The 14,506-nt window shown below is 41.5% G+C and overlaps 2 protein-coding genes across 7 annotated transcripts; one reads left to right on the top strand and one right to left on the bottom strand.

The window, feature by feature from the left end:
- The first annotated feature begins 137 nt into the window (after window positions 1-137).
- Window positions 138-6,477, top strand: dolk (dolichol kinase). Of its 5 annotated transcripts, none has more exons than XM_080756196.1 (3): window positions 138-272; window positions 1,747-1,828; window positions 1,923-6,477. In XM_080756196.1, the coding sequence occupies exon 3, from the start codon at window positions 2,058-2,060 to the stop codon at window positions 3,627-3,629; it is 1,572 nt and encodes a 523-aa protein (XP_080612322.1). In that variant the 5' UTR covers window positions 138-272; window positions 1,747-1,828; window positions 1,923-2,057; the 3' UTR covers window positions 3,630-6,477. The 5 variants fall into 5 exon arrangements, with proteins under 5 accessions (XP_080612322.1, XP_080612324.1, XP_080612325.1 ...); XM_080756199.1 differs by lacking the exon at window positions 138-272 and adding an exon at window positions 298-1,325; XM_080756198.1 differs by lacking the exon at window positions 1,747-1,828 and having other exon boundaries at window positions 140-272.
- Window positions 6,478-7,151: 674 nt separating this feature from the next.
- On the bottom strand, window positions 7,152-13,508 carry phyhd1 (phytanoyl-CoA dioxygenase domain containing 1). Of its 2 annotated transcripts, XM_080756201.1 has the most exons (11): window positions 13,373-13,508; window positions 12,715-12,873; window positions 10,059-10,134; window positions 9,920-9,967; window positions 9,756-9,811; window positions 9,608-9,670; window positions 9,144-9,165; window positions 8,699-8,827; window positions 8,162-8,278; window positions 7,563-7,689; window positions 7,152-7,418 (listed from the first exon to the last, which is right to left on the bottom strand). In XM_080756201.1, the coding sequence occupies exons 1-11, from the start codon at window positions 13,403-13,405 to the stop codon at window positions 7,370-7,372; spliced, it is 879 nt and encodes a 292-aa protein (XP_080612327.1). In that variant the 5' UTR covers window positions 13,406-13,508; the 3' UTR covers window positions 7,152-7,369. The 2 variants fall into 2 exon arrangements, with proteins under 2 accessions (XP_080612327.1, XP_080612328.1); XM_080756202.1 differs by lacking the exon at window positions 9,608-9,670.
- Between the last annotated feature and the right edge of the window lie 998 nt (window positions 13,509-14,506).

Below are 14,506 nucleotides of genomic sequence, written 5' to 3'. Positions count from 1 at the left end.
ATCATGCGGGGGAAAAATACAAATCCTTAAAAAATAAATAAATTTAAAATAAAAGGAGGGCTTTCTAAGCTTTCCACAGGTACTGCGGAAAGCCTGGTGACGTATGTGCACCACGTGACTTGGCTGTCAAAAAAACATGGCCACCTCCTCCTGGTGAGGAACGAACGGCAGCTGACAGAGGAGAGGAGAGGAGAATATTGTCTCAAGAACTAACGGGCATCTTCGTTTCCCAGATCACAACAGAGAACACAGCACTGCACGGATCGGATGTGGTACGTATAACGGCACTGGTGCGCATTCGTTAAACAAGGGGGTTTCATATATACTCTAAGGTTTCAGCATGTGAGTTTAGCTCTTCTGTAACGTTCTGCTAACTCGGTAGAATCAGCTGGATTCTATGATGCTTACTTAGCTAGATGCTTTCCTTTAGATCGCAGCACCCGTGGCTTCATTGCATCTCTATTCTCTATTAACTATGAGAGGGAACCAAATTTCCATTTGGTTCCATATGTACCTCCTCCTCATAGTTAAAAATGGACACTGAGGATTTCACTGTGCATGATGACAGTATAATTCCAGCCTCTGCTCTCACCTTGAGTCAGAAGAACAAAAGGTTGACAAATCATTTTCCTTTCCGTCTCCGCTGTTCACCATTGTTGTGTGGTTTTCGTTAAATAGGTGAATGGTCATCACATCAGCATCACTGCTGACCAAAGTTCAGTTTTACTTTTATGATAAGCCATGATATGATGACTCATTGGACCTGATTCAACACTCTTTACTCCCAAACAGCCAGGAACGCAGAATAAACTGGTGCATTTGGCTATTCTATTCTAGATAGATACTTAATTAATCCCAAAGGATTTATTTCGTTCAAATCTAGTATCTACTATCTATCAATTCCAAGAATATTCTGACGCTGTACATCTGTGTGTATCTGACATTTGATATGCTCACATTTGGAGATTACATCATAGTACCCATGTACTGTACTCTGATAACGGGAACTGCACCGTGTGTGTATACAGTATATAGACAGTATGTAACTGATTGGCCGGAATGAGATGATGTATGATGATGTACGATGATAAAAGCGCCCCTCACTTCACACGGGTGTGATTCTTTTTTAATTATCATCATATAATACATTCCAGGAATCTCTGTCTGTCTGTCTGTCTGTGTGTGTTTGTTTGTGTGTGTGTGTGTGTGTGTGTGTGGGAGAGTTTGTGCCGCTGTCATAGATCACAGAACTCTCCCAAGTTGGTGCGTGTCGACATCATAGATGACTGACATCATAGACTGGCCTCCAAGTACTCTGAATAGGGGTACTGCATGAGTATCCATGTATTCGTGAAACCTGTATCCGTCTGTCTGTCTGTCCTGGGCATAACTGGGGCGCCGGCGTATCACCCAACCGAACACCCTCAAACTTGTGTCACGTCTCTGCTTCAAACCATTTGTCATGTGGGGCTCCAGCTTCTGCGATTGGCTAACCCAACCCATTGGCTGAGCCTTGTGTAACATTTGTACTGCTTCGCCAGTATGCCAACGTGTGAGAAAATGTGATAAGCTTGAGACTCCAACATGCGCAGCAATTACATCATATAAAAGCATGTAGTACATGTACTCCCGGCTAGCAAGACTTTCCCCACCTGCGTGGTGACCAAGTAGGTTAGCTGTCTCCCAAGTTCTATCAAATCCCACAGGTCTGTTTGTGTGTTTATCTGTCTTTTTGTCTGTCTGCAGTTTTAGCCCAAATAATCAAGATGACTGACATCATAGTTGACTGACATCATAGTCTGGCCTAGGAGGAGTACTCTGATAACTGGTACTGCACTTGACTGTTCTGTTAAAAATGCATGCCATCACATTTTAATCCCCTTGAATAAATACGAAACTTTTCTGTTTTGATTATTTTACAGCTCTAAACATCTGCAGTGGCTATCAAACGATGACGTGTGCTACAGAGAGGAAGTGACACAAGAGGGCATCAGTGGTTCCCGAACATCCGCCCAGATCTCTCCTCAACCTCTACCCATCTCCACACTGCAGCCACCATGCAGATCAACCCCGTATTGGTGGAGTCCACCGTGGTTCTGGCCGTGGTCCTGTGTGTCCACATGGCTGTCTGGAACCAGCTCTCCTGGGCCAGCATAGCCCTTTTCATCCAGGCCTTCTACGTGCAGCACAAATGGGACCGCCTCCTTAGGTCGGGCGGTGCTGTATTTAAGTTCCGTCCGTCGTCAAACAGCGGCATTGTCCCGGCCTCCATGGTAATGCCCCTGATGGGCCTGGTACTGAGGGAAAGGTGCGCCGCCTCAGGAAACGTCTACTTTGAGCGCTTCTCCATCGTGGTCACCGTCACGGGCATGATGCTGGCCTTGTTCCTGTCCCTGATTGCACTGGGCGTCACCAGGCCGGTGCCCACAAATACCTGTGTGATAGCAGGCATTGCGGGCAGCGCGATCTTTTACACAACCAAACAGACACTGACGGTATCTGAAGTCATCGAGGTGCTGGAGGTTCTGTTGATATTTGTCTACCTTAGCTTGATCGTGTTGTACCTGCTGCCACGCAGCTTCTCGCCTGGGGAGGCCCTCCTCGTCGTTGGGGGAATCAGCTTCATCGTCAACCAGCTCATCAAGCGCTCCCTGAACCTAGCGGAGGTCAAAGGTGATCCAGTGAACTATTTCCTGCCCGTTGTTGTGGTTGGATCGCTGTTACTGGGGGTGTTTTTTGCGCTGCTTTTCTGCTTCATGGAGTCTGAGACTTGGGTGTCCGCATTGTTCTTCCACATGATGACCGCGGTGTTGGGACTGGGAATCCTCATGCCCTGGCTCTCCCTTTTCATCCGACAGCATCCGCTCATATGGCTGTTGGATTTTGTCATGTTAAATGACAGAAGACTCTGCTTGTTGGCCTACTGGGTGCTCCTGGCCACCGTGGCCACATGTGTTGTGTTGCACCAGAACTACCAACGCCAGTCTGGCTCTAAGAAGCACCAAGCCTCGACTGTCGTCAGGAAGTACTTCCATCTGATCGTGGTGGCCACGTACGTCCCAGGGCTCGTGTATGACAGACAAATGCTGCATGTGGCATCCGTGGGCTGCCTGGCGGTCTTCTTGCTCTTGGAATACGTTCGGTACTTTCGGATCCGGCCTCTAGGACAGCTCCTCAGGCAGCTGCTCACCTTGTTTCTGGATGAGCGGGACTCTGGGCCCCTCATCTTGACTCATATCTACTTGTTGCTCGGTATGTCGCTGCCCGTATGGCTGTTTCCTGGGCCGTGTGCTCCTAAGGGGATACTACCTGGGGCGGGCGGCTTGGTGCCTTACGCAGGAATTCTGGCCGTGGGGATTGGAGACACTGTTGCGTCTGTGTGCGGCAGTACCATGGGTGAAATCCGCTGGCCAGGCACTAAGAAAACCATGGAGGGGACTGCTACGTCTGTGTTTGCCCAGATAATCGCTGTGGCTATATTCCTCATCTTTGATGGGAGCATTAATCTCAACTCCACCTATTCCTGGATTGTCGGCTCCATCTCATTGGTGGCCATGCTAGAAGCCTACACCTCTCAGATAGACAACCTCCTCCTCCCACTGTACCTCTTTGTTCTGCTGATGCTCTGAGTCTGACTGGACTAAACTGGACTGGACTGGACTTACTGCACAAACGACAACAGGGGCAGAAATAAACCCTTGCTTAGCCTGTGCTAGAGGAAGAGAGGTGGCAAAACACAATAGTAGAACTTGTAGAGCCCTGTATGAAACAAATCGTCGCTGTCGGGCAGAAACCCTGTGCGTACTTTTTTCATAAGTCAATGCCCTATTTTTGAGGGGGCTACGCTGCTATGTCCAGCTTTTAGTGTGCGTGTGCCCAAACTTTGTCCTACAAAAACATTAAATTCCCATTGACAATCAATGGACAATTTTACATCATAGTGTAAACACAAACATAGCGTAACACAAACATTTATATGTTGTGTATATATATATATATAAGAGGCTTTCAACTCTCAACTGTAAGATGTCGGTGATGATGATGTACAATAAGAGTGCACCTCACTTCACACGGGTGTGATTTTATATACATTGTATGGCAGTGTCATGCAAAATAGTTGACAGGTTTTAACCGTTTTGCCAATAATTACATGCCGAAAATATGGACACCATGTTCAAAGTGGTTGAGTCTGTTTGGGCTTTATCAACTTAACCAATGAAAAGTATTGACAAAAGCTTATGACTAAATAATAACTACATTCATTGGATCCATGTAAACACAGGTTCTGTTTTTTCCAGAATCTTCTGAAAAGTAATGGTTTTTGACAAACAAGATTTCCACCCAACAGCGACGAAATGAGCACCCTTGTCATCAAGAGAAAGGATATGGGAACTGTTCTGTATAAGCTGTGAAGTTGAGGCACTATTTCAGTCTTGATGTAACACTGGGTTTCCATAAGGGCAATCATCCTGACTACCACAAGGAAGGGATGCGTAATTATTCCCTTTGTTTTATTTAATAATACAAGAACAAATACAAATGGCACTAACAATTCTACTGTGTGGGATTGCTGATAAGCATTATAAATAGAGTACAAAGGGAAGCATGCACATCTCAAAAAATTCTACAGGTGAACAAAAGATACATACAGTGAAAAGGGAAGGCAGTCCGCACACTGTTCTTGAGATCCCAAAAGGGAGCTTAAGATCGGTGTGTGTGGACTGCCTTCCTTTTTCGTTGCTGATAAGCATGACAGGAATCTGTTCCGTTTCTTTCACAAATCATTTCAGTAATGGTTTCTTATGGATTATTGTTTGAACCTAAGGTACACGAGAGGATGAGTTAGATCTGCGGTTCTCAAAGTGGGGACCCTCAGGGTTCCTTTAAGGGATTCCACGAATTCTGTAGCTCTGCAAGTGTACAAATGGAGCCCCTTATGGGTCCATTCGGTTCCATCTGTACACTCAAAGAGTTATGGGGGGCCTTCAAAACGTTTGAGAACCACTGGGCTTGCTAAATACTATTGCTTGAGTTATGTCTCTATTGATGCAGACGTTTGGAGTTTCTTTGTGGGTCACAGGTCTGTGCCACTGACCCCACAAACTCCTGAAATATCCAACAGGAGATGAACTTTAGCAACATGCCAAAATGTACTTTCCACATATAGTTTCTGTCAGGCAGAAACCTCATCTCCATATTTTAACTTTTTGTGGTTTTTTTGATAGGCTGATCACCCCATAGCGATGATTTGATTGGCTGAGTAAAGTACATATTGAAGATAAAGGTGAGGACGCTAATTGTGATTGGCCAGAATGAGATGATGTATGATGATTAGAGCGCCCCTCACTTCACATGTGCTTTAAAGTAACAGTTTTGGACAGACTGTACAATCATGGGATTATGGATGTTGGATTATGTTAGATGACCAATGTTGATGTTTTTGTTTGTTCTTTTCGATCTTGTCCTGTCTGCAAAAGGATGTATGCTTTTCTATAGCCTTTGAAGAACATTATTTAAAGTGAGCTTCTTGAAGTTGTTTTGTTATGAGCCATTTAATGTGATTATAATATATTGTTTTTGCCTATCATGGCAATTTGAAGGACTGACTACTGGACATATTTGCCTTAATATCCATATTTTCTATCATTTAGTACCGTGTAGGTAGTCAAAATGCATGGTATCTGACAGAGTAGCCCTTTTCAGTTTGTTACCAGGGCTGGATGATGGCGGCAAATGATTATCCTCTTGCATGATGAAATGAAATGAATGTGAAATCACATACTGTAACATGCATTTTTGTTTTCAGGTTAAAATAATTTATTTCTATGGACCCTCTGTGTGTATATTGAGAGATTTCCTTATTGTGACAGAGAGCCCTTAAATCCCACACGTCCCAACAAGTCAGTCAAAACGGATGTTTTGAGTTAAAATTAATTTTGTCAAACTTGTTCAGCAATAGTTAATATTAAAAACATATTGCTTGGTATTTATTTTGTGGGTAGATATGCTCAACTCTCCTCAGGCTATTTACCTTATTTAATTTCCTTCTTTTGCATGAAACCAATGTATTTGGTTTAACCTTCATCTGTAGAAGTTGATATTTTCTAATGTGGTTATAACATTTATTAACATTTATGCCTTTTCAGTATGTTTTAACTTGCCACTTACATTTGTCTGAAATTGGAATTGCATGTGCATCATTAAAGACTTTTGTGCTTAAATACTTCATTTAGTTTACAGAAAATAGGAATTGATATTAATCACATTCATGTCTGGTTTGAGATTAGTTTGAATTTACATAAAATAGATTTAATAGACTGTCACTGATCATTGTAACTGAAAAGGCTTTTCACTATAACACATTAACATCTTCGAGTTTAACGGTTTGTCCATTTGTGCTTGCATTGTTCTTTCCTTCTTACAAACAATTGCTGTTTGTTTTTTCCTTGCCCACATATTACAGTAGATAAAGATGTAGCTGTGTTTTAATCAATGTCTTGAAATAACATGCATGTAGATGGAAATAAACCCAGTGTCTGATGGGTCCATATACATAAATAGATGTTCAACTGAACTTGCCCAACTATTTCATCTATTCAACATGGCATACCTATTTTGGGCATGTCATTAAATAGATTTCATCACTTGACACCTCGCTGGTCGGACACAAAATTGGAAATTATTTAGAATAGGGATATTGACCATATTTTCTTGGGAAATATAATGTATGAAAATAGTATACAGTATCTATGTAACAGTTTGAACTTATTTATTAAACTAGAAGAATATGTTTTTGACAACTTTATAATGTACAAAAAAAAACATTCAAATTGATCAGGAATGTAAATTAGCGTTAATTAGTACGTCCATTCCTAGTGTTGACTCAGGATGTTTGTAGTGTTCTGTTAAAGGGTGTGTACGTGATTTATTTTTGTTAAAATGTTAAAGCTCTATATTCCAACGTTATAGAGCGCCGCAGTCCCGCCCCCTCTCAGAAAAGCGAGTGGCCCAGGAAATGAAACCCCAATGCATTCTCCCATCGGCACTTCTAATATAATTTATTTAAAGACGGTTACGCCGCGGGGTTTCATTTCCTGGGCCACTCGCTTTTCTGAAAGGGGGCGGGACTGCGGCGCTCTATAGAGTGTGTGTTCAGTAACGGGGGTTTCCCTGTCTCACCAGCTCTTCAGGATACCAATTCTATCCAATGTATATCCGATTGAAAACTTATTTTAACAAAGAAATATCACTTACACGCCTTTTAAAAACTGTCAAGGCTGAAAGTTTGGCGGGGGACAATACTGTTCCATCTTCAGAAAAGAGAAGATCTCGATTATGTCCCAGAACTAGTAGAAAATGCGAAACATCTTCATTTAGTGTAGAGCGCTGGAAAAGGAAGGTCCTCTGTGGGCTGCAACCTTTGAAGACCAAATCATTTTATTCATTATTAATTAGTTAAGAGTTGGAACCGCACATGAAAATAAATCCCACAAATATAGTATACCCATTGTGATTAATCTGTAAATGCACAATTCAGTATAAAAATGTGCGTTGTTCCTCACCAGTTGTCAGGGCTCCATCGGGTGTTCTGGGACTCCATGAGGTGGAACGTGTAGACATGGCGAGAATCTTCAGAGGTGTTCTGAGCACTGCGATGCACTACCTGACCATCGATCAGCACCACCCCACCTGAACACACACGTCCTATTTATACCTCACATGGTTCACCAAACTTTTAATCTGGCATCCAATCCATGTGTTAACGACCAAATATCAGATAAGAGATTAATGAGATAAATTAATCCCACAAAAGATCTATTTCCAAACATAAATAATTGAAAATAATATAACAATAGAATAGCAGATCTGCAATTTTTCAACAATGAGTGGATGACGTTTATTTGGTAGAGAAATGAGATTGAAGAACGGGCTCCTGCACATCTTGTGTGTGTGTGTGTGTATACACACACGTTTTATCCCACAATTTTGTAACCCAGATTGACAGAATTTCAAGCGTCAATGAAATATAAATTCCAAATAATATTGAGGTGTCATTTAACAAAGTCTCTAATAAAACCACATTTAAGTTACAAATGCATTTCACATACTTCTCTATGTTACTTACCCCTTATAAGCTTAGGAAATGAATAACCTCACTTACCTTTTTTAACAGGAGCGGCAATGAACTTCTCCTCATCATAGGTCTGTTCTTTGCCAGTAAAGTCTGTCAGGGGATAGGTGCCTTTTGGAGTGCGTACCATTCGCCGAGAGACGCCAACTGAGAAAAGGAGAGCAAGTTGTTACTCGTTATATAATGTTTATTTCCCCAAAATATATACATTTAAAAAAGCACACCCGTGTGAAGTGAGGGGTGCTCTTATCATCATACAACATCTCATTCCGGCCAAGCACAATTTCCTCAAAGCTGGACATAGGATGGGCTAGCGCCCCTCAAACATAGCAGATCTACAAGCTCAACAAATGAAATATTAGGTTTCTGCCTAACCATACCATAAAACGTCAATGGTGTGATGTACACTTTACTATAGAAACTAGGAATAACATTGGTGAAACCAAGGTGGTTGGTGGGACAAAGCTACCACCTGTATGGCAAGTATGCAGCGATTGATGGGTTAATTTGTATCAATATCAAGCAAAACAAAAAAAGCAATCAGTTTTATTCTGATTTTAAGCTTACTGTTTTGTGATCCTGGGATGAACCAGAGGCAGCCGTTGTTAAGAGTGGCATCCTCTAAGGCGATCCACAGGCCCAGCACTCTGTGCAGTGGCTCTGTATAGAGGAAGGTGGCGTCTTGGTGCGGAGTCACTAAGACACAGAGCACAACCTGTTACCTACTAATTCATTACATTCTAGTTTTCCTGCTATCCACTTTCAATCCGATCACTATTTTGTCATCATAGGCGAAGGTATTTAAATAATAATACAATTCCTAAATAAATAAATATCGGGTCTAAAGTATAAGAACACAACACGTCACAATGAGACATGATGTATAAGGTTAAAAATCTGCTATTTTCATGCGAACTGTCCTACGATGGTGTATAAAAGTAGGATGACTGTGACATCGAGGTTATAATTGGGTCCATCAGTTTTCTTTTGTTTATCGTGGCTGTTTGCTTACCCTCCCCACCAATCCCCGGTTGCTGAAAAGGGAGGAAGAAAAGAAAGTGAACATTGTCTTCAATGTTGTGGTACATAATAAGCTGAGATAGCATAATTTAGAGACAGTGTTATGCTGCGTTCATATTATTATCAGTGATGGATGGGCTACAAAACTGCCAAAGAGTGGTAATTTCGGCAGTCTCCATTGAAGTGTTGCCCAAGCCACACTGACTGCATACGTTCTGGGTAGGGTAAGGGTTAAATAGCAACTTAACGGCAACAATGAGGTTTTTCCCATTCACGGAACGGAGCAGGAGTTGTGGGAGAGAGAGAAAGGGAATGGAATATGATTGTTTGATGCTTCACTGTGAGTAGAACAAATTGCGTCGTCACTGCTAGTGTGAATGCAGCATTAACACCATTAAACGTTTCTCTGAGGTGAGAGAATGAATGAGGTTAGAAAATAGATGACACATGCATTACCTTAAAAATGTACATGCTTTGCAATATCACAGGGCTTTGAAGACTCAGCTTCTTAGCGATACCCTATAGGAGAGTGTTTACATTCCATATCAGTGTTGAATATACAGAATATCAATTGCTATTGTGATAAAGCTGACAGCTAACTCACCTGAATTTGAGGTGAATGCGTAACCTTTTTGAACACATGCTCATGGGCATGGAGAGCTACAGGTAACAGGTAAAAAAAAGCATTATGCTATATTTTTATTGTCATTTCAGTTACGTAAAATATCTTTATTCCACAAAATAGCAAACATTCTGTGATAAACTCACCGTGTCCAACTTTATTCAGGGACTTTTGTTTTGAAACGATGAATTCTCCTATAAGTTAAGCAATGATTTATCCATTAAATTTGATATCTGGCCTTAATTTAAAGAAACTGTTGAAGAATCGTAATAGGCTTGTGCTCACCTTTTTCACCAAAAACTCCTTTCTCAAAGAAAAAACGGATCTTATCTCCACTGGTAATGAAATAGTCAGCATTTCCCTGCAGGACAGATAGTTTATGTATTATGTACCCGATACATCAACGCAACACAGAGATAAGACATAGGCAGACTGATAAGACTTGGCACAGGAATATAGTACTATAGGACAGTTAAGGTCAGACAAATGCATTCAAGAATATCACATGTGAGGGACGAGCTATTATACTGTATATCCACATGGCTGCTGTGATTCAGTCTTTTTTTTCTTTTCTTTTTTTTCATCCCACGATTTTGCAACCCATTTTTTTCACCCAGTGTCAATTATCTAATACTTCCTCTTCCAACCTGGGGGGGGGGGGGGGGGGGGGGCAGCGGACTGACCTCATGCTGCCTATGCTTCTATGCATGAGGAGTCCAAGCTACTTCTTTTCACTTGACAGGGGAGAGTTTCCTAGGCCCGACGTAGCGCACGGAAGGAACACGTTATTCCAACCAGTTCCTTTCCCTCCATCAGGCGCTGGCCAAGCGGAGGTAGTTTAGAGACCAGGATTACTGCAAGTTGTTTGTGTGGGAACCTACCCTCTAGGGCTTTTTTAAACTAGCTCATCACCACTCGTCCTACACACTTTCACTCGGTTTGAGCATAGATATATAAATAATAGAGACGGCACTGGGATTCCCCTCCCATCCAGTGCCGTCTCTATGATTTATATATGTATGCTCAAACCAAGTGGAAGTGTGTAGGGCGAGTGACAAGGAGCTAGTTTCAGAAAGGGGGTAAGGGACACGGGGAGAACATGCAAACTCCACACAGAAAGGCCCATTCGCCAACCCCGCCTCGGTTATGGGCACTGATGACGCGGAGGAGAGAACACGCCCCCAGTGGGAATCGAATCCAGTACCTTCTAGCTGTGAGGCTAGAAAAATTGGAAATATTCAAGTAAAGTAACAATTCCTCAAAATTGTTGTGTACTTTCTTACTTTCCACCACTACATACAACCAGATCAGATGGAAATACTAGCAGTAGTATAAAGCCATGGGGACACACTGGTCAACTAATTAGGGTTTAAAGCTATTCTATTATTCTATTTGAATTAATACAATTTCTTGTTAACCTAGGGAGTCGCAGTCCCGCCCCCTTTCATGACGACGCCAGACCCAGGAAATTAATCCCAATGCATTTTTCCCATAGACATTGCAAAAAGTATTTATTTAAAGACCTTTTAAGTGCCGTACGAAGCCAACTTGAGTCGTGACAAATCACGACAACAAACACAATATTTTGGACCAAACAAATAATTACAAAGAAGAAAAACAACAATAAAAGTGTTGTAACCTGCCGTTATTTTTTTTTGTTTGGCTCAAAACATTGTGTTAATTGTCATGATTTGTCACGACAAGAGTTGGCTTTGTCTACGCCACGGCGTAAACGTCTTTAAATAAATACTTTCTGAAAGGTCTGTGAGGAAAATGAACGGGGATTTTTTTCCCGGGTCTCTCGAGGGGGCGGGACTGCGATGCTCTATTGAGCGTCGAGGGCAGAACGACGAGGGCACCACAAGATTATTTTCCATAAATTTTTCCATAGACGTTTCAAACAATACCTTTAAAGCCTCGGACAAAACCAACTCAGATGATGACAATTCATGACAATAAAACAATTCTTTGGGTCGGACAAATAATTAAATAAAAATAAAGTGTTCACCCCAAAAAAACGTGTTAATTGTCATGATTTGTCATCATCCGAGTTGGCTTTGTCTGAGGCTTAAAGGTCTTTAAATAAATACTTTCTGAAACTTCTATGGGAAAATTAATGGGAAATTTTCTTCCGGTGCCCTGGAAGGGGGCGCTCTATATAGAGTATGTTAATAGTACTATATTAGTCTGAGATGTCTCAATGGAAGAGAAGTTAGTCCATGGTGTCGTGTAGAACCCTTACTGGTTGACCAGCAGTACAACTGGTCAAGTGAGGATTGTCTCTTGGATGAGCGGTAGAAATATGTCTCTCAAACCCCGGGTAATGGGTATAGGCCATTAAAGTTATGGACTGCAGCTTTAAGAAGAGGATTTGCATTAGGCTACTGAGTACAACATGGCAGTCTTACCTGCATCTTTTAAGTGCATATACATGAAAGGATGGAGAAAAAGAGTTAAAATAAAGTAACAAGTCTAGTAATCACCAGCGGACTCGTACTGTATACAGCAGTGGTTTTCAACCAGTCATCCGGCGACCACCAGGGGTCCTCAGAGTCAAAGGGATTCCAGGTGGTCTCCAGCTAAATGATGGAGTTGGTATCCAAATGGACCCTTATATTATAGTGGATATCTCTTGATCTCTCAAGAGTTCAATTATTATTAAACATCTGCATTACTTAATTTACAGGAAGTCTACACAATTAGAGAATGTATAAGAAGAATTGTTATTTTGATCAACTTTTGCCTCAATTGCCTGAAGTTATCTCTCCTACCAACATCAATACAGCTTGGAAATGTGGACATATTCTTTAGTTTTGGGTCTGCAAAGCTAAATGTCATCAGGTGGTCCGTGTGCATGGCTCAAATGCAGAATAAAGAATGGGCCATGATATGAAAAGGGTTGAAAACCATGCACTGGTAATAGAGATACAGCATAGTTTACCTGTGACTTGAGTTGCTCCTCCTGATCCGTGGAGAATGTGATCCGACAATGTTCTGGTACATCCATCTGGTCCACTATCTCTGCCATCCTCTGCTTCAGTTCATCACACTCATCTGAGGTCAGGAGGCCCTCCAGGACCACATAGCCGTCCTCTTCCCACTGTTGTGATGATGACAGATAAAGCCGTTCATAAACAGTGTGATGATGAGGATCTACCTAACCCGAAATGACTGTATATTCTAGGCCTACCTCCCCGGGATAAACGTCACTACAAATTATTATACGACTTAAATCATCATGTACAATCTAATGTATGTAGGCTAGTTATTATTGAATTGATCTGCTATTCCACCCCCCCCCCCCCCCCCCGACAGTCACACACACAAACATGCGCGCGCACAGCCGCACACACACACACACACACACGCCACGCGCGGAAGGAAATTGTTTAATTTAACTCGGTCTCAGCCCTCGTCCGTGACCTCCCATCGCTGTAGCTCAATAGGCCTTGCCCTTTTAATTTGTCAAAAGGAATGGATAATCATACAACACAAGTACAACAAAAAAAAAGCACGAGAGCTTATATTGCGGTCCTTTGAGTTCACTATACTTGCATAATAAATGTAATAATTCAACAAACTGTCTCCACGTGTTATACCTTTTGCACGTCCCGATCCGTCATGAAATCCATGCTGTTGCTGTGTAGAGTAGCCTACTGTGAACTGTCTGTTACTGACTGTAGGCCTACTGTAGTAGGCTAGTAGCATGTAGTAGAAAAGTAACGGAGAAGTGGGAGTTCTCATCCGGGAAACATCTACCATGTGATGAAAGTGTCCAACTCGATTAAACTGCAACCAATAAGACTAGACGACTAATAGGATTTTGTACTTTAACCCTTTCGTTAACTGCTGAGCAAATCCTCTGGTCACGTGTTTATTCCAGAGATAATTATTACCTCGCGCACGGTTCGTGCGTGCACGCGCATACAATTCCAAATACTTAATTGTCGCGTCTGAAAAGGTTGAGAACAAACTGATGTTTGTAGACTACATCAGGGCTCTGGGCAAGGCAATCCAGTTTGTTTGGAGTTCTAATTTAAATCAGTCAGGAATACAAACTAAATATTTTAATGTTTTAGTGTTTGCTTTATTATCACTTGTCATAATGGTAGAAAAGTCAGGGCAGAACATTTGTTAGTCAAAGCGCAATTATCCCATGTTTTGTATTTGACTCTGGGATATCACAATCATCATAACAATCTATGTATGAACTTGAAGCCTTTTGGCAACAATAAAGGCTCTATCACACATGATAGACAATCATTTCATTCACTTTCTTTCTAGTCAGCCAAATTAAATTAATGTTCAGCCACACAAATGTTTGATTATGGAGGTCTTAGTATTACTGGGTTGATGAATAGCATTCATTTGGTATATACTGTACAATGTGTATCAATAAGCTATTAGCTATGCCTTAATAGCCCCCCTGCAAAGATGGAAAGGACACATAGTATAGCCTATATAAAAGGAAAGTTGAATAAAATTGATTTGTTTCTTAATCATTGATATATCTACATTTATACAGCGAGTACAATCATGTCCTTGCAGAAGTGTAATAATTACAATAAAACTTTAACTAGATATCTGAAATTAAATCTTTTTGTAATTTTGGCAGTTTGAGAATGACACGATTTTGGATATTGACCCAAGTCAAAATATTTGATGACTGTCAAGAAATATACACCCTCAACCACATTAACCCTGGTGTCCCTATTTCGGACATTAGGCAAACA

The sequence above is a fragment of the Protomyctophum bolini genome, assembly GCF_963924005.1.
Source record: "Protomyctophum bolini genome assembly, chromosome: 22".
Classification (NCBI taxonomy): domain Eukaryota; kingdom Metazoa; phylum Chordata; class Actinopteri; order Myctophiformes; family Myctophidae; genus Protomyctophum; species Protomyctophum bolini.
This window is presented reverse-complemented; position numbering and strand designations above follow the sequence as displayed.

Excerpts from the sequence above, each read along its gene's own strand:
- phyhd1 (XM_080756201.1), bottom strand. The coding sequence starts at position 13,405 with ATGGATTTCATGACGGATCGGGACGTGCAAAAG. Across the intron at positions 10,135-12,714 it reads AGGAGCAACTCAAGTCACAG|GGAAATGCTGACTATTTCAT; the intron begins GTAAACTATGCT and ends TCTGTCCTGCAG. Across the intron at positions 9,968-10,058 it reads AGGAGTTTTTGGTGAAAAAG|GAGAATTCATCGTTTCAAAA; the intron begins GTGAGCACAAGC and ends CTTAACTTATAG.
- dolk (XM_080756196.1), top strand. The coding sequence starts at position 2,058 with ATGCAGATCAACCCCGTATTGGTGGAGTCCACCGTGGTTCTGGCCGTG.